This window comes from Tenrec ecaudatus, chromosome X, assembly GCF_050624435.1.
Source record: "Tenrec ecaudatus isolate mTenEca1 chromosome X, mTenEca1.hap1, whole genome shotgun sequence".
Taxonomy (NCBI): Eukaryota; Metazoa; Chordata; class Mammalia; order Afrosoricida; family Tenrecidae; genus Tenrec; species Tenrec ecaudatus.
This window is the reverse complement of record NC_134548.1, coordinates 54,919,925-54,942,167: the sequence shown is the minus strand read 5'-3', so window position 1 is coordinate 54,942,167 and position 22,243 is coordinate 54,919,925. Positions and strand designations below refer to the sequence as shown.

The 22,243-nt window shown below is 47.6% G+C and overlaps 1 protein-coding gene across 1 annotated transcript; it reads right to left on the bottom strand.

Moving 5' to 3' along the window:
• Positions 1-84: 84 nt before the first annotated feature.
• Positions 85-21,388, bottom strand: HDAC6 (histone deacetylase 6). The gene is made up of 29 exons (XM_075538896.1): positions 21,269-21,388; positions 20,684-20,809; positions 20,469-20,597; positions 20,240-20,328; positions 16,178-16,262; positions 16,041-16,081; positions 15,146-15,242; positions 14,891-14,988; positions 10,249-10,353; positions 10,064-10,132; positions 6,468-6,594; positions 6,299-6,364; positions 6,149-6,208; positions 5,985-6,074; positions 5,531-5,637; positions 5,368-5,435; positions 5,077-5,227; positions 4,851-4,979; positions 4,576-4,744; positions 4,151-4,284; positions 3,384-3,452; positions 3,070-3,262; positions 2,453-2,602; positions 2,043-2,217; positions 1,461-1,930; positions 1,271-1,378; positions 1,020-1,166; positions 795-923; positions 85-511 (listed from the first exon to the last, which is right to left on the bottom strand). Exons 2-29 carry the CDS (start codon positions 20,777-20,779, stop codon positions 443-445), a joined length of 3,420 nt encoding a protein of 1,139 aa, XP_075395011.1. The 5' UTR covers positions 20,780-20,809; positions 21,269-21,388; the 3' UTR covers positions 85-442.
• Positions 21,389-22,243: the final 855 nt, after the last annotated feature.

The following is a 22,243-nucleotide window of genomic DNA, read 5'->3' as shown; positions in this document are numbered from 1 at the left end:
GAATGTGTATGAAATGTTAAGGATCTCTTAAAGACGGTTCTTTTAAAAATTAAGAAAAAGAAAGGCTTTCCCAAGTTTCTGTAACAGCTTATACTTTATTACATATGCAACCCCACCATACCTGCCAGCATGACCCACCCTCCCTCCAATGTCATTATCTTCATGTTATCAGTTCCTCCTTAAAGACATCGAGTTACCCTTTTTCCTTTGAGGGGTGTAGATGAAGTTCTTCACGCAGGCATGGGCTAAGAGGCAATCTACAGTTTATCACTGAATTCTTCAACATATTTACAGTTAAATAAGCACCACTGGGCTATTGTAAAGGCTATTCAGGGTGAGGTTGCCTGAGAGGCTACCCCTCATTCAAGATACGGGTTGGGATGAACTAAGAGCTGGTGTCTTATCTTGAATCTCAGAAGAGAAAGAGTGCACACTTTGGTATTTAATGTGGCTGAGGCATGTCCTCCCCAAACTTGTTTTGGTAAACGGCGTTCTTCACATCAATGAGAGTCTAGAGAGGAGGCAAGAATGAGGAAGATAAGAGCAAGTGAGGGCCCTCTACTTCAGCCATGACACTACCCTCACTTCGGCCCTCTAACTCGGTCCCCTGGATTATCTCATAGCCCCAACACCACACTCACTCTCTGCCATCAAGTTCATTCTGACATAGACACACAAAATGATCACATGTGACAGCCAAGCAGAGGGGTCCCCAGTCTACTCTTCCACAATCAGAAAAGGTATTGGGAGAGGGGTTAGGTGTGCATGCATTGAAGTGTCTGTTCAGGGCACACCTGGTGGTGGACATAGGCCTGGCAGTGGTAACACCATGTGGACATGTCGATGAAGCTGAGGACTAGCGGGTGTCCTGTTTCTTCATGGTGGCGGATCATATGGGCCTTCACATAACGACTACAGCAGACCTAAAGTTGAGAGGTGAGTTTTGGGCAGAGTGGGCAATACCCATCTGCCATCTTCTTCCTGGGTTAACCTCTACTCCAGCCCCCGGCTCTCCATACCTGATAGCAAGACAGACACACCCAATTCTCCTGGAGGGTTCCACAGACCCCACAAGGTTGGGTCACATCCAGGCCTGTTGCAGGTATGGGGCTTACTTCCGTCAAATGGGGACACCAGGGCAATGGTGTCACAGCCCAAAATGTGGCCTGAGGAGGATGACAATAAATAAGATGGGGCCCAATCTCTCCAACCCAGATACCGAATGGGGCAATCGAAGGAAACCATCATCTCAGCTTCTCGCCGAGCTCACCTCGTCGGTGTCCTCAAAGCCCACCACAATGGAATCTTCCACGTCCTGACCTCCAGCTGCCTCTCCGAGTAGTTTCCCTTCTTCTGGGAGTTGAGAATGTGGGGCCTCCTGAACACACAGAAGCAAAGGAGGAATCAGAGCGGCCAGGCTATTGCCCCCTCTTCCCTGTACCTGGTGTGGAGGGCCTTACCTCAGCCTTTTGGCTTAAGTCCAAGGTCCCGACACTCTCACCCCTGTGCCTAGGGGATCCGTGCGGAGTGGTTCCCTGCACAGTTGAGGATTGGGGGGTGGCCAGGTTACTAGGGGATCCATGAAAGGTGGTTCCCTGCTCAGCTGAAGATTGCAGAGTCTGGTTGTCAGTGCAAGAAGTTGACTTGGCGTCCCCAAGAATCTCCACTGAATGGGTCTGGTTGAGCACAGTCTCGCCGGTGGCTGCCTCCAGGGACTGGTCTTGAGTGAGTTCAGCCACAGTTGTGTTTGCCTTGGCCTGGCCTGGCGTGGACTCTTCCACAGCTGATGCTAAGGTAGCTTCCTTCCCGGCTGCTTCCTGATTTGCTTTTGGTGTGGCCATGCCCTTGGCTGATGTGGGACTGGCTGGCTGATGTTCCTTCTTGGTGATCAGCTCAGAATTGGAGGGTTCCTCCTCCTTGACTTCTACCCCTAGAATGGTGGTTAGGAGATCCTTGAGTTAGGGTGCTACTCCCCCTTTCTGCCCCTAATCGCTGCTCCTTCCTGAATCCCTCATTGCCCCCAAGTCTCTAAGGCTACTCACTTTTGATCTGCACGCTGCGCCAGTATCTGTGATGGATGCAGATGGTCTCTGAGATTGAGGCCAGGGCCCTTGATAGTGGGGGCCGCATAGGGGCCAGCAGGGGTGGTGCGTCCCCAAGGAGGGTGCGTGTACAAGCCGCCATGGACTCCGAGATGGACGTCAGGTTATAGCCACCCTGGGTTAAGGAAAAAGAGGGAAACTCCTCAGGGAATGTGTGGGTAAGATACCCTGCGTGGGCCAACAAAAGTAGGTGGGGACCACCAGTGTCAGGGTTCGAAAGAGATGCAAAAATGATGCTCAATAGAAGATTTTAGGAAATTGCTCTGAGATGCAGCTAGCTAACCCAAAGGGCAGGATTCTGAGCCTTCTAAACTACCCTCCCACAGTGGGAAGTGGGATGGTAAAGTTACCTCGAGGATTAGGATAATGCGGCCATTGGCAAGGCCCATCAGCAGATGGGTGAGGTGAGCATAGCCATCAGGCGATACCTGGCAGCCCCCCAAGGGGTCTCCACGGGCGGCATCAAAGCCAGCTGAGACCAGCACCAATTCTGGGTTAAACTGAGCGAGGCAAACAGAGAAGACGTGAATGGCCACACACAGGTATGGTTGCCACACACAGCCCTCAACTGTTGAAAAGGTCACAGAGATAACAACATACAGTGACATACAATGTTCCTCTCATCGCATACAGAAAAAGTGGTGATGAAAAGCTACCCACAGACACATGCTCAGGCCCCCCTTCCCTCTCTCGCTCACAGTTACACAGAGCTAGCTATTACACACAGCCATGCTCACACAGGGAAAAGCACACAGCGACTCACGGTGGTATACACAGCACAAACATGTACAGTCACATGCAAACCACACACACACACACACACACACACACCAGTAGACACGTCAGCCACCATGGGCTCTTGTGTATGATCAGGCATCTGGAAGTCAGACACATCCACTGAGAAGACAGGATGGTACTATCCCGAGCCCCACTCTTGCAGTCGTGTTACCTAGATCCTGAAGTGTACCTCATAGGCAATGGGAAGCACTAGACGATGCCAGGCAGTCAGGTAGTCAGGGTCACCTATTCGGGATCCATTCCAGGCCACGTTGACAGTGAAGCCCAAAGCGGGGGCCTGGCCAATCTGGCTGCTGGCACCCTCATTCCCCATGGGGAAGAAGGTGCCACGATCGTAACGGTGAAGTGATATATAGAGCACACTACAGGGTGGGGGAAGGAGGCCAGGGCTAGTTAGTGACTGCCTTGACTCTAGAAGTGCCCAGGATGCCTGCGGCAAGGCCCACCTACTCCCCTGGCCATCCTCCTGCCCCAGTCCCGTACCTGGGGTCGTCCTCAAACATGTGTTGAGTTCCATTACCATGATGGATATCCCAATCCACAATCAGGATCCTGGGGGAGGGGAGACAGTAGTTTAGTAACCCAGGGCACAGGCAACACCCTGGCCTGGCACGGGTATTTAGTGCTGGTGGCAGGACTGGGTCCTATCAGAGTATGAAAGCCAGATGCTGGGTCTTGAGAGTTTCACTCTGGGCTAGAAGAAGTGCTGAGGGTTAGATCCTGGGTTCTGCTTGATAACTGCTAGGGGTCAGTCCACTGGGCCCTGGAGCCTGTTTTATACATACCAGGGTGCCCTAACTTGGGATACAATGTGGGAAAGCACTGAGAGGTTAGATCCTTGGTCCTCATAGGGATAGTGCAAAATGGGTCAGCCTTTTTTGTTGTTTTGGGGAAAATTCTGGAAGTGACACCACATAGACTAGCTGGCCTTCTAGGATGGTGAAGGGAGGGGTTGCCAGGTCCCACTGAAGGCCAGGATTCTGGGGTCTCTAGAGAGCCCTCTGGTATAGTGGTTACAAGTTGGGTTGCTAACTGCAAGGTTAGCAGTTCAAAGCCACTAGCTACTTCTCGGGAGAAAGACGGGACTTTCTACTCTCGTGAAGAGTTAGTCTTGGAAACCTAAAGGTGTGTTTCTTTTTTTTTTCCTTTTTAATATCATTTTAAGGGTGCATTTCTCTAAGGCCTGTCCTATAATGTCACTAGTAGTCAGCATTGACTATCCAGGTCAGTGAGTATTAGAGCGTCCTCACCGCAAAGCACGCCCACTGATGGCCTGGGCATGGCGAGCAGCCACAGCCACAGAATTGAAAAAGCAGAAACCACAAGCAGCATCCCGCTCGGCATGGTGTCCTGGAGGGCGCACCACGGCGGTACCATTTAGAACCTGGGAGAAGAGCAGCAAGTCGAGGTTAACCTTCACCCCCTTTCTTCTCTCCCGTATCTCCTGTCCCCTCCACCAGATGCTATGCATCTCTCCCGTCTCCTGACCCAGCCATGCCATCTCCATCTTGTATAGGTGCACCTCTCTAGTAAGCAGAGGAGTCCCTTCCTTTTCCAGGCCCCTCCTCAAACCTGTTTTTTTCTTACCCATGCCCAAATCTCCCAGAGCATCTCCTGCCCATGCCCTGAGGACTTCCCCTCTTCCAGCCTGCTGCCCACCCCACAAAGGACGTACCTTTCCAGCGAGCACAGCTTCCACTAGGTGGCAGACTGAGCCAGTGGCGAGCTGTGCACAGGTGAAGGTGCTGGGGCAGATATAAATGGAGTCATAGTTGGAGGCCTCCCGGTGCAGCTCACGGGGTTTCATCTTCTCTGTGGCCCTCAGATGAGTGATGTACTCAGCGCTGGAGGCACAGAGAGGGGCACAGGTGTACACTGAGGGGGTTCCAGTCCTGTGTGCTCAGTCCTGCCCTGTGTCAAGCCCGAGGCGTGGGAGAAAGGGGTCCTGACCTGTGGCAGGTGAGCAGCTCGGCGTCGGTGGCAGGGCGTGCAGGCAGGGTGAGGCAGCGCTCACTGAGACCCCACTCTTCCAGATAGCTCGCAATTCTCGAGATGCGCTGGGGCTTCTCAGGGTGGTAGCTGAGGGCAGGAGAAAAAATGGGGGGGAGCGGCTCAATGCTTGAGAAGCAAGGGAGGGACCCCTAAACCCACTTATCCTGGCCCTCAGACTACATACTTATCCCTTAAGTTACAGTGACTCATCATGCGCTGGTCATAGATCAGTCCTGTGCGAGCCTGCAGCACTGGCCAGGTCAGGATTTGGGGGGCAGCAGGCTCCAATGGGTCAACATCTTTGGCCATCTCCTCGTCTTCCTTGAGGGTTGCCGCTACAAGAAGGAGGTCACATTCACTCCACTCTTTCTACCTGGCCTGACAGCAGGATCCAAAGAGAGAAGGACCCAATTCCTCCACCACCACACCACCACTCACTTCATGCCAAACCCTTCACACCAAGCCCACTTCCTACCAGCTTGCACCAGGACCTCCCAGAAAGGCTCCAGGGCTATCAGAGTGCAGGAGATTGAATTTCGGGCACTGGAGGGAGGGAGGCAAAGAATGGATGCAATGATCCTGGTGGAGGTGGGGGGAGCTGTGACGTCCTACTCACCCACTTCTCCATCTAAGCTCACCTTATGCAGGGGGCACCAAGTGACTCCAGTATTGGACAAGGGTCTCCCAGAAGGGTGTGGAGGGAGGCACTAACACCCTCAGCCAGGGAGCGACAGTTGTAGCCACCCTGGAAGGAGTTGTGCAGGAGTCAGGAGAGGACCGGACTTTCTTGGGGGAATAACGTAGAGTGATCACATAATGTCAAGTAACAAGGAATTTAGAAGGTGACACAGCCAATTCATTTATTGGATAAGAACCTAAGGCAATGGCTAGAAACATGTCTGCCTCAAATTAAAAAAAGGTGAGGCACAGAGTGAATTGAGTTTTGGCAGGTTAGAGAGCTTGTAAGTAGAAGGGCTGGGGTTGAAAGCCCTACTTGGCCTCGAAAGTCTGGTTCTAACGTGCTCCAGAAGCCACAAGTCAAGACAAAAATGGTGGTGACAGGGCAAGCTGTAGACACGATGTGTCACTCACCTCCAGAGACAGGATCAGCTTGCCTCCTGCCAGACCCATGAGTAGGTGGGTTAGGTGGGCGAACCCTGCTGGAGTGACCGCCATCTCGCCCTGAGGGGCAGGAAGGGTCAGCCTGATTCCATGAAGCCCTGCTGCCTACCTGTCAGCCCAGGAGCCTGCCTTACCTTGGGGTCCCCTTGGAGAGCATCATAGCCAGCAGCCACCAGGACCAGCTCAGGCTGGAACTGAGGAGAGAAGGAACTACATGAGGCCAAGTCCTCATGGCCCATACTCCCCCATTGCCCTGACCCGAACCAATCTCAGGTCCCCAGGACCTCGAAGGCGACTGGCAGGAGAATGTGCAGGAACGCAGCAATGTAGTCGGCATCCCGCATTCCCACCTGCAGAGGCACAACAGTTTCCATCAGTGTCAACTTGCACTGGACTGGCTACAGGGTGGAGTAGGCATGGATGTGAGGGCAAAAAGGGTGTGTCAACACTGACCTGGTTCCAAGGCACATTAATGTTGTATCCTTGGCCTCGGCTGGAGCCTGTGGCTGACCAGTTAGAGGCCTTCAGGTGAGGCCAGAACTGGCCATGCTCATAGCGGTGGATGGAGAAATACAGGACGCTGGAAGCAGAGAAAAAAAGAGGTGAGGCATAATCCACAGCTTCCCATGGTTCACTCATCACTTGTTCCCCCATTCAAGCACTCCATTCATCGCTCTTGTTAATCAGTACATCTATTCATCCTTTTGTTCATTCACCCTTCCATTCAATCACCAATTTATTCATTCTCAGTCATCGATACTTCCATCCATTCATCTACTACCTCACTCAGTCATCACTCAAGCTTCCACCTCACCACTGCCCGGTCCCCTTAGTGTTCATCTGACTACATGTGCTCAGCTCCCGGATGCTGAGAACTTTGGGGTCCCAGTCCCCAAGAGTATCTGACCTTGCAGGGGTCTCTAGGTCATGCTTGCCTGAACACATGGCCCCGTAACCAAGATAGTAACAGCCTATGATGTTGGAGACCCACAGAGGGCATGAGGTTCTTGGGGGTGAAACTTGGGTCTTTATGTAGAAAATGGTGGGGAAGCAGGGGATTCGGGGCTATCATAAGGGCAGTGAAGGGGTAGATCCTTTACAGATCTGTACTTTACAGATCTCTTTTGCTACTTCATTTTATAGGTCAAATACAAAACAAAGATATTTCATCGGGGAGTATATGAAATCTAGGATGGGTGAATCTACAGACAGGAACTAGATTTATGGCTTCTTGGCATGGCAGGGAAGGTTGGGGGAAATAGGGGGCTAATAGCAAGGATTATACAAGTTAGAATAAAATGTTCTTAAATTGTGATTAATGACTACAACTCTTCTTGATATGATTGAACTATCGGTTTAAAAAATCTGGTATAAATGCTAAGCTTTTTTGGTGGTAGTAAGTTACCATCAGTGGAAGAAAAATTGAGTAGAACATAAAAATATCATCAGGGGGCTAAAGAAATTAAGAACATTTTTAAAGAAAGATAACCTCACAAGAGTGTCGCCAGAGTTAAACTGCAACAGCAATAAGATCCAAGAACACTAAGTTCATAAAGCTAACAGAAGGGAACTTTAATATAAGTTCAACTGAAGAATGGCTGGTTGATAGCACAGATTTACCTCCTCTCCCTTCCACAATCGCAGACAAATGATAGCAAAGGAATTTTAAACAAGTAGCAACCCAGAAAGACAAAGAGAATGAAGGAAAAGATCTCAGACAATGCGAGACTTCAGTTAATTCTCTGGGATGTAGAAAGCCTCAGGACTTTGAGGCACTGGATCAGTGGTTCTCAACCTGTGGGTCGTGACCCCTTTGAGAGTCGAATGACCCTTTCAAAGGGGTAGCCATGTTCATAACAGTAGCAAAATGACAGTTATGAAGTAGCAACGAAAATAAGTTTATGTTGGGGGGTGGGGTGGTCACCACAACATGAGGGGCTGCGTTTAAGTGTTGTGGCAGTCGGAAGGTTGAGAACACTGCACTAGATGAACCAGGGATGGGGCAACACACATGTGGGCTATGGAGCCCTCAGGGTCCCCACTTTCCCTACCTTAGAAAATAAAGACAACACCTGTGAATATTACGCTGCTTGAAAAAACCATCTGCTAGTTTCCACAACACAACACAACACAGAAGAACTAGATGATACCTGGCTACTGTTATGAAATGCTCTGAAAAGAATCACATTAGTAGGTCCTGGATAGAATGAGAGAAGCACATTGAACAGAACTCAAAATTTTAAAAGATAAGGCTTATTGGTAGGTCTGCAACTGGTGGGACCATCTAAACTATGGCTCTTAGTCACTCTTCTGGTCTGGAACTAAGCTCACCCTTGTGTTAGAATAATCAACAATTTAAGATTTAAAGGTTAGCATGTACCCAAGGATATACGCAACTGTACACTGAGGGGATTGAAATGGATGAGTTGAAACAAAATTTGTATAAATTGTTGAATGCAAAATTCATGATCTGCTCTGTAAACTTTCACATAAATCAGAATAGAAAGTTTTAAAAAATCATCTATATGAGACCAAATGGTCAACAATTACTCTAAAGCAAAGAGGAAAAAGATGTAAGCGGGCAAGGAAACGAGATGACTCAAACAGAACAACCAGAATGGTATTAATGGGAACCTAATTCACTATGTAAACTTATACCTCTAAAAAAACAAATATATATATTAAAAAAAGATGATGGTGTGATGTTTTTCCTCTGGAGAAATTAGGCATTTCATTGTATGCTAAATCAACACTGAATAGCCCATTTTGAATTACCAGGCCACCAATTTTGTTGAACCCCTTAGTCTTAGTTTAAGGAGCCCTGGTGATGCAGCAGTGGGTGACCTAGTCATCAGAGGTTTGAACTCACCAGATGCTCCATGGAGAAGAAACCCGGCAGTCTGCTCTCAGGGAGATTACAGACTAGAAAAGCCCCTATGGACTGCTGCTCTGTCCTAGCGTGTCACTGCGAGTTGGAATCACAGCACACAGCAACAGTTTTAATTTATAGGCTCTATCTTTAAGCTGGCACAGTCTCTAAGGAGCCTGATGGAATAATGGGTTACTTGTTGGATTGCTAATTATAGGTTGGTAGTTCAAATGCACCAGTCGATCCACAGAAGAAAGATGAGGCTGTCCCCTCACGTACTAAAGATTTAAAGCCTTGGGAAACCTACCAAGCAATTCCACTCTGTCCTTGTAGGGCATTAAACGGCAGAATTACCTCAAAGGCAGTAGGTTTGATTTGGCAAACTGTCTCTACCCCCAAACCCTGTTAGAAGAGGACTTTCGAGACTAAAGGGCATGGAGTTTTCACTTCAGAGCAATGTATTAAACATCTTCATAATTCTTACTCATCAACAAAGTATCCAAAAAAGAACAAATGCTTCAGTGTTCATTAGAAAAAAAAGTTCTTAGTAACTTTCTTCCCATAGCATAGTGGTCATTCTTTACTCTTTTTATCTGAACTATTTGGTTGGAGCTATTTCTGAAACTACGTGGTCATCACATATATGTTGATGACAAGAACAGTAATAATGAGCGTCTATAGATCTGTAGGAAAAAATCGGTTAGAATCTATACCGTCAACAGTTATTTTTGAGGTGACAGGAACTCTAAGAGACTCAGACTTCTTTAGACACGTCTGTATTTTTTTGAACACATACCGTATATACTCGAGTATTAACCGAGTTTCCCCGCATTTTTAACACAGTTTTTGTGGTAAAATTAGGTGCCTCAGCAGATATTCAGGATGGCTTATACTCAAGTGTCAGTGAACAAGGTCCCCAAATACTTGTCAGCTTAAGTTATGTCTCCATCACTTTCCCAATGGGTAGCCTCTTAACTTGTGAGCCTCAGTTTCCTCATCTGTAAAATAGGGAACCCAACGGTCCCTGCCTTATAGAGTGATAGTAAGAGAGACTTTAGAAAGAGTTCTAGCAGAGATTCTGTGACTGCCTTTCCTTTCTTTCTGTCCTAGACTCCTGGGCTGGGACTCTTGAGGAACAATGGCTGAGAGTCTAGCATCTGCAGTTCGTCTTGGAGCATACCTGGGGTCCTGCTCAAAGGTGTACTGTATTCCTTGGCCATGGTGTACATCCCAATCCACGATAAGGATTCTGTAAGCCAGGAGAGAGAGGACACTGTGTAAGGGGATCAAGGTGAACTCGAGGGAAGAGCCCAGATATGATACCATATCCCAGGCCACCCCCAGAACTGCCAGGCTGCTGCTGACCTCGGAACACCATACTTCTGCTGAGCGTAGCGAGCAGCCACAGCCACGTGGTTGAACATGCAATACCCATCCATACGATTGTGCTGGGCGTGGTGTCCAGGAGGCCTGGGGAGAACAGAGAAGGCCACAAAGGGGGGTAGGGTTTCTCTTTTCCTCCTCTATAGAGGCAGCTTCTCCCCCAGCTCCCTAATCCTGGACTTCCAACTCCTCCAAAGACAACAAATCTGCTAAGAACTGACTAACTGGGACCTGTGAACCCTTATTGCCTCCAATCTATACTTCTCTCTACAAGGGAGATTTTCCAGAGTTCAAACGGTAACTGTGTACACACCTTCACCCCCAATACCCATTCATTCTGCTTCTGGGGATTTAGTCAAATATCTAAACAACAAAAAGTGAGAAATAACAGGTTTCTAAGTGTCCAGTGCTGCAGAATGAAAACAAAAACAAAACTAGATGATGGAAAGAATCAAAGTATTTGGTTCTGGGGGCTGGTTAAATGTTTGTACAATGTTGTGAATGAGGGGGAGTGTAGGGTGGGGACCCAAAGCCTATCTGTAGGCAATTGGACATCCCCTTATGGAAGCGTCACAGAGAGGACATGAGACAGTCAGGGTGCCATGTGGCAACGATGAAACATACAACTTTTCTCTAGTTCCTAAATGCTTCCTCCCCCACCCCCACCATGATCCCAATTCTGCCTTACAAATCTGGCTAGATCAGAGGATGTACACTGGTACAGATAGGAACTGGAAACACAGGGAATCCATGACAGATGAACCCCTCAGGACCAGTGGTGAGAGTGGCGATACCAGGAGGGTAGAGGTAGGGTGGGGTATAGAGGGGGAACCGATTACAAGGATTCTCCCTGGGGGACGGACGACAGAAAAGTGGGTGAAGGGAGATGTCGGACAGTGTAAGATATGACAAAATAATAATTTATAAATTATCAAGGGTTCATGAGAGAGGGGGGAGTGGGGATGATGGGGAAAAAATGAGGAGCTGATGCCAGGGACTTACATGGAGAGCAAATGTTTTGAGAATGATGAGGTTAACGAATGTACAAATATGCTTTATACAATTGATGTATGTATGGATTGTGATAAGAGTTGTATGAGCCCCCAATAAAATGATTAAAAAAAATTTTGTACAATGGTGTTTCACATGGCTCTAAGCTAAGTTTAAGTAGTCTTAGTGTTGAAAAGATTAAAGTTGTTAAGGATTTCATATTGCTTGGATCCACAATCAATTCTCAAGAGATCAAAGAACACACTGCATTAGGTTAAGCCTATTGCATAAAATTTGATAAGTGTTGAAAAGTAGGGAGGTTACTCTGAGGACTTAGGTGTGCCTGACCCAAACCATGGTATTTTCAATCGCCTCATTGTGAAAGTTGGGCAATGAATCAGGAAGATGAAGAACTAATGTGTTTAAATTGTAGTGCTGATCAGGAATACTGAAAATACCATGGATTGCCAAAAGGACAAACAAGTCTGTCTGGGAAGAAGTAGAGCCAGAGTGTATTCCTTAGAGACAGACTTCATCTTGCATGAAGGACAGCATGCTTGCTAAAGTGGAGGGGCAGCAACAAAGAGGAAAGCCCCCAAGGAAACAGATGGACACAGTGGCTGCAACAATGGGTTCAGGCATAGGAACAATTTTGAGTATGCTGCAGGATAGAGCAGTGTTTTGTTCTGCTGTGCACAGGGTTTTTATGGTTCGGAACCGACTAGATGGCACCTAACAATAACAGTGTTGCAGTGGTTAAGTGGTCAGATGCTAACTAAAAAATCCATGATTCGAATTCACCAAGTGCTCTGCAGGAGGAAAATGCAGCAGTCTGCTTCAGTCAACGTGGACAGCCTTGGAATCCCTATGGAGTAGTTCGAATCTGCATTGTATGGTCACTATGAGTCAGAATCAACTCAATGGCAATAGGGTTGTTTTGGGAGGGTTGGGGTGGGAGGACTGGTGTAAGCTACGCTTTCCAAGATATGTAAGTGAAAAGAGTGGAGTATGAAAAAGAGTGTGTCTAGGGCTTCTATTTGTTCTTGATAAAAGGGGAGGGAGTGCAAGGATACTCTGACTGCATCTCATCAGCTCTGGGATGCCAACAATGAAAAGATGTACCATGACAAGGCGGGGTGGATGGGGGGGAAGACATGGGTAGCAGGGGAACAGGGCACTAACCCACCCAGGGGGAGGATATTGTCTATATCTCCACAGGGAAAGAGGGACTTCAACTCAGTGCTCTAAGACACGAATGCAACATATTGGCATGAAGTAGGGAACCAATAGAGAGGGCTGAGGGGCAGCCTCAATCCCAACTGTGTGGACAGCTGCCCCTTTCCCCAGAAGAATTTACTTTAGTGGACAACACTGAAGCTACAGCTCAGGGAGAGGGACACGTCTGATCAGAGCACACAGGAGCAAATGAAGGGGGAGGAAGAGAGTGGAGCACATCCTGGCCCACCAAGCCCTCAGGATAATATCCCCACTCAGAGCAGCCAAAGCACAGAGAGGACCATAGGGCCAGCCCCACTATGAGACAGGATGTCCCTCACTGACCAATAGTGCTATGGGGGACAGCACTGGAGACACAGTGCGGAAATTGCGCCCAATCTGACCCCACCACACTGAGGTGAAACACTAAGGATATGTAACAGAATAGCAAGAGGAACAGAGCAATGAAGTCCCCGGGGAATATGAAAAATAGGTTTTGGGGCCAGGGTGTGACACTCCATCAGACTCGACCAGCAAACACTCCTAAAGGTCAACAAGAGATCTTGAACTATTTACAGGCTTTTCTTTTTGTTTGTTGTTATTGTTTTGTTTTCCTTTGGTGCTTTGCTTTGTCTTGTTTTTGTGCATATTATTATTCCTGCAGGTCTATCTAGATAAGATAGGCGGGATAAATAATCTGGAGGAGAATACATTGGGACTGACGGTTCCAAGGGACATGGGAGAGGGGAAAGCCAGGGAAAGGAAGTGGGTGTTAACAAACCCAGGGACAAGGGAACAACAAGTGATCCAAAATCGATGGCGAGGAGGGTGTAGGAGGCCTGGTAGGGCTTGATCAAGGGCAATGTAACAGAGAGGAATTACTGAAATCCAAATGAAGGCTGAACATGATAGTGGGACAAGAGGAAAGTAAAAGGAAAGAGGAAAGAACTAGGAGGCAAAGGGCATTTATAGAGATCTAAATACAGGCAAGTGCATGTGTAAATATATTTATATATGACTTTGGGGTAACAGATCTATGTGCATATATTTATAGGTTTTGTATTAAGGTAGCAGATGGACCTTGGGCCTCTACTCAAGTACTCCCTCAATGCAAGAACACTTTGTTCTATTAAACTGGTAGTCCATGATGCTCACCTTCCTGACAGGATCACTGAAGACAAAGGGGGTGCATAAGCACATGTGGTGAAGAAAGTTGATGGAGCCCGGCTATCAAAAGATATAGCATCTGGGGTCTAAAAGGCCTGAAAGTAAACATGCGGACATCCAGCTGAGAAGCAACAAAGCCCAAATGGAAGAAGCACATTAGCCTGTGTGATCACGAGGTTTCAGAGGGATCAGGTATCAGGTATCAAAGAACAAAAAATCATCATTGTGAATGAGGGGGAGTACAGAGTAGAGACCCAAAGCCCATCTGTAGGCAACTGGACATCCCCTTACAGAAGGGTCTCGGGGAGGAGACGAGCCAGTCAGGGTGCAGTTTAGCAACGATGAAGCATACAACTTTCTTCTAGTTCCTTAATGCTTCCTCCCTGCACCCCCTACCATGATCCCAATTCTACCTTACAAACCCAGCTAGACCAGAGGTTGTACACTGGTACAGATCAGAGCTAGAAACACAGGGAATCCAGGACAGATAAACCCCTCAGGACCAATAATGAGAGTAGAGACACCAGGAGAGGACAGGGAAGGTCGGGGAGAAAGGGAGAACTGATCACAATGATCGATATATAACCCCCTCCCTGGGGGACGGACAACAGAAAAGTGGGTGAAGGGAGACATCGGACAGTGTAAGGCATGAAAAAATAATATTTATAAATTATCAAGGGTTTGTGAGGGAGGGAAAAAATGAGGAGCTGACACCAAGGGCTCAAGTAGAAAGCAAATGTTTTGAGAATGACGATGGCAACAAATGTACACATGTGCTTGACACAATGGATGAATGTATAGATTGTGATAAGAGTTGTACGAGTCCCCAATAAAATTATTAAAAAAAAAGATGTACCATGATTTCAAATGCCAAGAACAAAGGATAAAATGCTGTCAATTAAATATTGAGATAACATTGTTTGTAAGAAACCCCTGGATTTCGAGATGTTAAAAAAATAGGGACAATATATTATCTTAGAGTCAGTGAGAGGTAGTATTTATTTCTTGGCAAAGGGAGACTGCTCTAGGAGGCAATAGGAATCACTGGTTACAAGGACTACTTCCCACAAGAGGAAGTAGGTGCCTGGGTAGGAGTGGGAGTGAGATTTTTCTTATATACGCTTTAGTATCATTTTTTAAAATATCATTTGATTTTTGAGCCATGTAACTATCTTCCTCATGCCAGTACATTTTAAATTTGAGATAAGGCATTTTTTTAAAAGGCAAAGAGCTAAATGGCAACGTTTCCTACCTGATTATGGCCATGCCATTTCGGACTTTAGCCTCCAGAACTGCATCCACCAGCATGAGGACAGAGCCAGAGGCCAGGCAAGTAGAGGAGTATGATTTCTGCAGCGACAGTGGGGAGCCAGAGAGAGCATGAGGGCAAGGGCAGGCTTGTCCACTTGGCTGAGTTCATGGGAAACAGGGGAAGTAGGGCCCCAGGATCGTATGGACATGGGGATATGGGTGTCCCACTCCCTGTTCCCCGAAAACTTATCCATACTGGATGCAGAAAAACTGAATCATAAGTGTCTGCTAGGGCACGGAGTTCTGCCTCATTCATGTGCTGGGTTGACTCCATCAGATCAACGTATTCTTTGCTGGGGAAACAGATAGTGGATGTGATTCAGGGGCAGGTCTCACTCCTTGGTCCTGAAGTGGAGCCTGGTCCCCATCGGAGTCCTCCACACATCAGACCCCTTGTCAAATTAGCCAATTCCCCTCCAACTGTCAAGCTGGGGAACCACTGAGGTAAAGGACATATTCCCTTGTCTAGGCCACCTCATTTCCTAATCACCTTTTTACCTGGCTCTAGTCACACCAAACCTTACCTCTAGGCCTTTGGCCATAATGTTCCACCTGCCTGTCCCTTCCTTCCCTCTCAATCCTCCTCTTTATCTGACTCACCCCTTCTCTTTCAACTCAACTCAGATACCCTCCTCTGCCAAACCAGCTTTCCTTAAAACCCACAGCACCAGGCCTCTTATTCTGGGCTCCTGCTGCCCTCTGTGGGCACAGGTCTGATGACTGTTCACATATCCACCAGGTTTTTTTTTTTAAGGAAACTTGAGTTGCTTTATTTAGCTTCCAATTTCTGGGAGGCTCAAGATTTAGGATTATTCTGGACAACAGAAGACAACAAGACTGTGCTTACAGAGTCCATTCTGCCATTCCCGTCCACCAGGGTTTTACAACTAGGTAATAATAACAACAGTTTATGAGTTGATGATATGTCAGACAGTGTTCAAAGTCCCAGATACACACTAAAGGCCTCATGTTATGAGTAATGCCATTGAGATTCAGACAGGCTTAGCCACAAAGCCTTTGATATTCATTTTGAAAGTAATCAGCCAACCTGATCAGCCCACCCCAGCCCTACAAGGCTCCTAAGCCCTTACCTGTGAACCAGCATCAGTTCTTTCTTTTGGGCAAACCGGGCCTGGGGAGACATGAGGAATAAATGGCTAAGAAACAAGGCAGGCTCGAGTCCCACCAGTGCCCTGCCCTGTGTCCAGGAGTAGACTGTAGGACTCACCTGAATGGAGATACAGCGATCCAGCAGGCCTTCCTGGGTCAGCTGCTCCTTGATGGCGTGGAGCCGCTTAGGGCTTTCAGGGAAACTGCGGGGAGAGAGATACATGTACATGTGTGTGTGCGTGCGTGTACGCAGGTTTGTGTATCTGCACGAAGCTACCTCAAAAGTGTTAGAAAACACCCATGGGAACTAAAAGAAACATTCTTTCAACTCAAAATCATAAAAGAGACAAGGCTTTCCAGCGGGACAGAGACTAGTGAGAAACACCCACCCCGTCACCAATACTCTAGCCCTTAGTCACCTTTCAGGTCTGAAACTAAACTCACCCCATGTTTGAATCACCAACCACTTAGGTTCAAATGGGCAGCATTTATCCAAAGGCAAAGTTTGGAGTGTTAGAGAAGAAAGAAGATTGGAAACAGGAAACGCAGAGAAGGCGAATAAGTGATGGTACATTGAGGGGATTGCCCTGGATGCTCTGTATAAACCTTTATTAATTCACAATATAAAGTAAACATTAATAAAAGGAACATTCTTTGGCAGTTGCTGTGGATAAGAAGGAAATAAAGGATAATTTATTGGCTAGAGGGTAGCACAGAGTAGATATATTTTAACTTGGGTAAAAAGGAAGGCAATATGCAATAAGAGGGAGGTCAGCCAAAAAATTTGTGGTGATTACAAAGTATGTATAAATACTTCAATGTAAAACTGATTTGCTCTATAAATCTTCACCTCATTCACAAAAAGTTGGGGTGGGGGAGGAAGTATGTGGAAAAATGGAAAGATAATGCAATTTTTCAATGAACTTTTGAAATTAGACAAACAGATATACAGAGAGTAAGAATTGCCTCATAGGGTTTCTAAGGTTATAATCTTTTTTTAAGGTTATAGTTTTTATAGAAGCAGATGGTCACATCTTTCTCCAGTGGAGCAGGTGGTAGGTTTGAACCATAGACCTTTCAGTTAGCTGCAGCTGAGTGCTTCACTACTACCAAAACTTAAAAACTGATTGCACAACTCCTTTTGATGTGATTGGACTACTGAACTATATGATATGTAAACTATATGCCAATAAAACTTTTGGGGAAAAACCACACACATCTACCATCAAACTGTTGGGAAAAACAACAACTCACTGTCAGCAAGTCGATTCTGACTCATAGTGACTCTAAAAGGACAGAGTAGAATTTCCCTGTAGGTTTCTGAGACTATAACTCTTTCCGGAAGTAGAGAGCCTTATCTTTCTCCCTTGGAGCAGCTGGTTTCCAACTGCAACCCACCACGTATCCACTATGCCACAAGGATTCCTTTAACTACTACCAGGGCTCCAGATTTATCTAATCCAAATTCATCCATCTATGATATGCACCAGCCCTGCTCCTGCCATCCAGCTCCATCTAACTTGCTCCTGATTCTTGTGGTTTCCAACCTCAAAATACTCTCCAGAGTTTGATGTTTTCCTCCTCACCTCCACTGCTTCACTACCACCATCTGGGCTAGGGTAGTGATCTCACTGCTGCCCTCCTTTGCTCCCCAGCAGTCCTTTCTCTACACAGCAGTCAGAGGCATCAATTAAAACCCAAATCCTTTACTTGAAGTCCTCCTGTGGCCCCCACGATGTTTTGGAAGACCCTCCATAATGTCCTCCTCTCTGACCCCATCTCCGATCATCCTTCCCTCTCATCACTGTCTTCTCTGCTCCTAAATCAAACCAAGTATTCACCTGCCTCAGGGACTTTAGTAGTTGTTCCGTCCTGGAACATTCTTCTCCCAGTTGTATGTACGGCTCACACCTCTGCCTCCTTTGCATCTTACTAATGATTCTATTTAACCCCAAAGAACTCTCACCTCAGCACTTTTTACTACCCTCCCGTCCATTTTATTTTCCACAGAACTTCCCTTTCTACCATTCTATGCAATTTTTTTTGCTTCATTTTGGTTTGCTATCTTCTAAAATGTAGTCCCCATGAGGCAGGACGGTTTAATTTTTTACTGCTGTACCTATTTCTCCTCTGTAGATGCTGAATATTTATTCAATAAATGAAAGGCATACAGTTTTTGTCATTCCTATATGGGAACTAAAGACACTTAATGGGTAAACACCCAAATAAAATAATTTAAAAACAATTACATAAGGCTCTGAGTATCTAAAACCAGGTGAAGGATAGGGTTGTAACCATCACCTGGATGCGATTCAAATGATGAATAAACATTAGTTGGGAAAGAACACAAAAAAATTTTTAAATGCAAATTTAAAAAAAACAGAAAAAAACCCCTAATATCTATGTATGTAAAAAAAAAAAAGAATACAAAAAAACAATCTCTGGAGATAGGATTACCTGGCACGTTTGAGAAACAGCTAGGGGGGCCCAAACCACCACTCACTGATGGTGACCCTATAGGGAGGAGCCCAACGGCCCCTATAACTCTTTATAGGAGTAGGAAGCTTCATCTTTCTCCCTTGGAGAGGCTGGTAGTTTTGAACTGCTGACTTTGTTTAGCAGCGCAATGTATAACCCACAACACCATGAGGGCTGCTAGCAAATGGACCTGTGTAGATGAAGTGAAGGGACAGAGGGACAGGAAGGTAAATGATGAGATTACAAAGGTGATGTGGGGCCAGGTCACGTGGAAGCTTAGAGGCCAAGATGAAGAATTTGGACTTTATCTTGAGGACAACAGTTCACATTTGAGGAATTTTTGGAAAAAAAAGAGCATGGCATCAAAAGTTGCTGTGTGGAAAACAAACTGTAAGGGCAGAAGCAAGAGTCTAAGTGAAGGATGACTGTGGAGGCAACAGAAGTGGTGAGGAGAGGGGAGATACTGAATACATACATGTTGAGCTTAGAGTCAATACGGATTTACTGATGGATTACTACCAGTATAAAAGTAAAGTCTATGTGCGGTGTAATTCTTCAGCTTCAGTACAAATGTTCTTACCTCAGAGAAGGAACCCCAGGCTTAAGTCTTATTTGCCATCCAGTCAATTCCGACTTATAGCGGCATTACTGTGCAAAGTAGAATTGCCCTTTGGGGTTTCTGAGACTTTAAATCTTTACAAATTGGAGAATGTTTGGTTGTGTATACTTTTGCCACAACAAGGAAGAAGAAAATATTCTAAAATTTGTGATAATTGTACAACTCTGCTTGATATGACTGAATTACTGAATTGTAGGATAGGTGGATGAAGTGCCACTGAAACTGTTAAAAACAAAATCCTCTTTCTCCCGCAGAGTAACTGGTTGTTTGAACCACTGACCTTGTAGTTAGTAGCTCAATGTGTAACCCTCTATGCCACTAGAGCTCCTTGGGTGCTAGCTTAGGGTCTTCTGTTAAACACTCTTGAATCCCTTAGTCTTCAGTTCTCCTTCATTAAATACCTCATACTGCTGTTGGCTATTTAATGGTCCTGTTGGCTATTTAATGGTCAGCTGTGCTACTCTGCTGTCAGTTCCCTGAGGTGGGACCCTGTCTTGTCCATATATGAATTACCAGCTTCTGGTATACTACTGGTACCAGTTACCAGATGCCACTGAGTCAGTGACAACTCATGGTGATCCCGTATGTTCTGGAGTAGAACTGTACTCCACAGGGATTTCAAGGCTGATTTTTTTCAATATAAATAGATCACCAGGCCTATATTTCTAGACACATTTGGGTGGTCTCACACCCTCCAACCTTTTCTCTTAGCAGCTGAGCTTAGTCATTCCCACTAGCCAGGGGCTCCCTTCAGGCACACAGTAGGTGCTGGAAAGAACCCTTTCAAGTCAAAGTTCAGTCATTCACATAGTGCTGAGTCAATTCAGATGCATAGCAGCCCTGGTGGTGTACTGGGTTGCATGTTGGGTTGCTAACCACAAGGTTATCAGTTCCAAACTACCTGCTGCTCTGAGGGAGAAAGATGAGGCTCTCTGGAAAATCACGGGGGCAGTTCTACTCGTCCTATAGGGTCATAATGAAGTCCAAGTTACACTTCCCTAAATTATCTGCTTCCCATTTCCTGATTGGCCTAAGAAAGGGTTCCTTCTTGAGTGTTTGTAGGGACCACTGACCCGGCCTCACCTGTCATCCCAGAGGCAGTAGAAGTCATTGAGCTGCTCATCAAACACCACACCGGTGTGAGACAATGCCTTTGGCTCATGGTTCAGATCCTGCAGGGGGTGGGGGTGGGGAGCAGGGAAGATATCCGATTAGAGCATGAGCCCAAGGAAACAGCCCAGAGTGTCCAGGATTGGGCACCTCAGGCTTCTGGTTGTCATAGGAAACTAAACCCTGGGCAGGCCCCTCTCACCAGTTCTTCCAGCCCTGAGATTAAGTCCTGCCCTGCTGCTTGGCTGAGCTTCTTCATTCTGCCTTTCTTCTTTACCTCTGCCAGACTAAGGCTGGAGGGAACTGCAGCATCCGTCTTAACAGTTCGCATCTGTTAAACAGAAAGAAGGGTCAGAGTCCATGAGGCGGCCAGCCGCTCATCTTGCCTCCCACCCCAGGGCAGGTCTGGGGTCTTACCGTGGGGTCCTCGCTGGAGCTGTGGGGAGGCGAGGCTGGAGGGTGCCTACTCCTTAGCTGTCTGGTTGAGATGGAATCCTGGCCTGTGGAGGTCATGGTCCAGTCAACTGAGGCCCCTACAGGGTCCTGAGGAGAAAGAGAAGTGACCAGAAGGTGCGGGAGTGCCCCGAGGACACGATCCCAGGCCCCGCCCCCTTAGACCAAACTGTAACCCCTTAAGCTTTCCAAGTCCCTACAGCTTGGAAATTCTGAACTCTGTTCTTCCCAAGGTCTGCTTCGGTCACTGGGGTGTCTCACCTTTCCACTAGATTCCACCCCCCTTTTAACAGTACTCTCTAGCCCATTCAAATCCCTGCCCTTTCACTGAGTCAGAAACCCAACTCAGTCTGTTCTAGGGCCTGCTAATCCCTGCCCTTCCACTCTCTCTTAGTCCCATTTCCAGACCCTTTAAGCCCCTTCACAAACCTGCCCTTTCAGGCTTCTCTCTCAGGAGCATTGCCCACCCTTTCACCTAATCATACCCACCCCCTACGCAGATCCCACACTTAATGATTCATCTAATTCCCCCCCTCCTCGGGGCCGAACCTTCCACTCCGCGAGATCCCACCTCCAACGCTTGCCTCAGTCCCGCCCCCTTGGAGGCCTGCCCCTCTCCCTCTTCCCGGGCCTACTCCCTGCCCAGACACTAAGCTTCACGTCGCGCCGAACTCTTCAGTCAGAAGGGCCGCCTCCCGCTAGCCTCCGCCCCCTTCCCGCCCCACCGTCGACGCTGACCAATTCGTCCCAGTCCACTTACCGAGGGCACGCCCTTTCTCAAGCCCCACCCACCCTTCACGCCGCCAACTTCCTGTCTGCCGGTGGAGCCGCGGGCTCCGCTGTCCCCCTTTTTCATTGGGCCGGTTCTCTCAAATGTCGGCCGAGATCCGCCTACAACCGGCGTCTTCCCTGACGCCCCTCTCCTCTCACACGGCCACGCCCCACGGTGGTCACGCCCCTCGCGCTGGCCACGCCTTCCGCGAGCTCAGCGAACCCGTGCGTCCGGCGGCGCTGCGGTTCCCGTAGCGCCAGGGTAAGGTAAACGCCGGTGGTTCAGTGCCAGGCTCGCGCTCGCCCCCTCCCTCCATTATCCCGCTGCAGTTCTGCCAGCGGCGCCTTTGCCCACTGCCCTGGCCCAGTCAGTCACCTTAGGAACCTTTCGGGCCCGCGCCAATTGTGCCGAGTGTCGAGTCTAGAAAGCAAGCATGGCAAGGAGGGGCTGGCGAGGGTCCGCGTTGCCACTTTCCCTGCCTCTTCCCGCGCGGCGCGCGGGGATGACGTAGCGAGGGCAGGCTGGCCGCCGAGCCCTGCGTTAGGTGAAACTACACAATAGCTGTTGGCGGCCAAAAATGCGAATGATATTAAGAAATGCTGTGGGGATTTCATGAGTAATACTAAAGTAGTACACGCGAAGCACACGTCAAATGTTAGGGGCTGTTAGGTTGTTAGGTGGTGATAGCTGCTTCGAGGTCCCACGACGAAACACGCCGGCGGTGCGGCGCCGTCCCCGCAATTCTGCCGCCG

Excerpts from the sequence above, each read along its gene's own strand:
- HDAC6 (XM_075538896.1), bottom strand. The coding sequence starts at position 20,779 with ATGACCTCCACAGGCCAGGATTCCATCTCAACCAGACAGCTAAGGAGT. Across the intron at positions 10,354-14,890 it reads AATGGCATGGCCATAATCAG|GCCTCCTGGACACCACGCCC; the intron begins GTAGGAAACGTT and ends TGTTCTCCCCAG. Across the intron at positions 4,285-4,575 it reads AAGCTGTGCTCGCTGGAAAG|GTTCTAAATGGTACCGCCGT; the intron begins GTACGTCCTTTG and ends CTCTTCTCCCAG.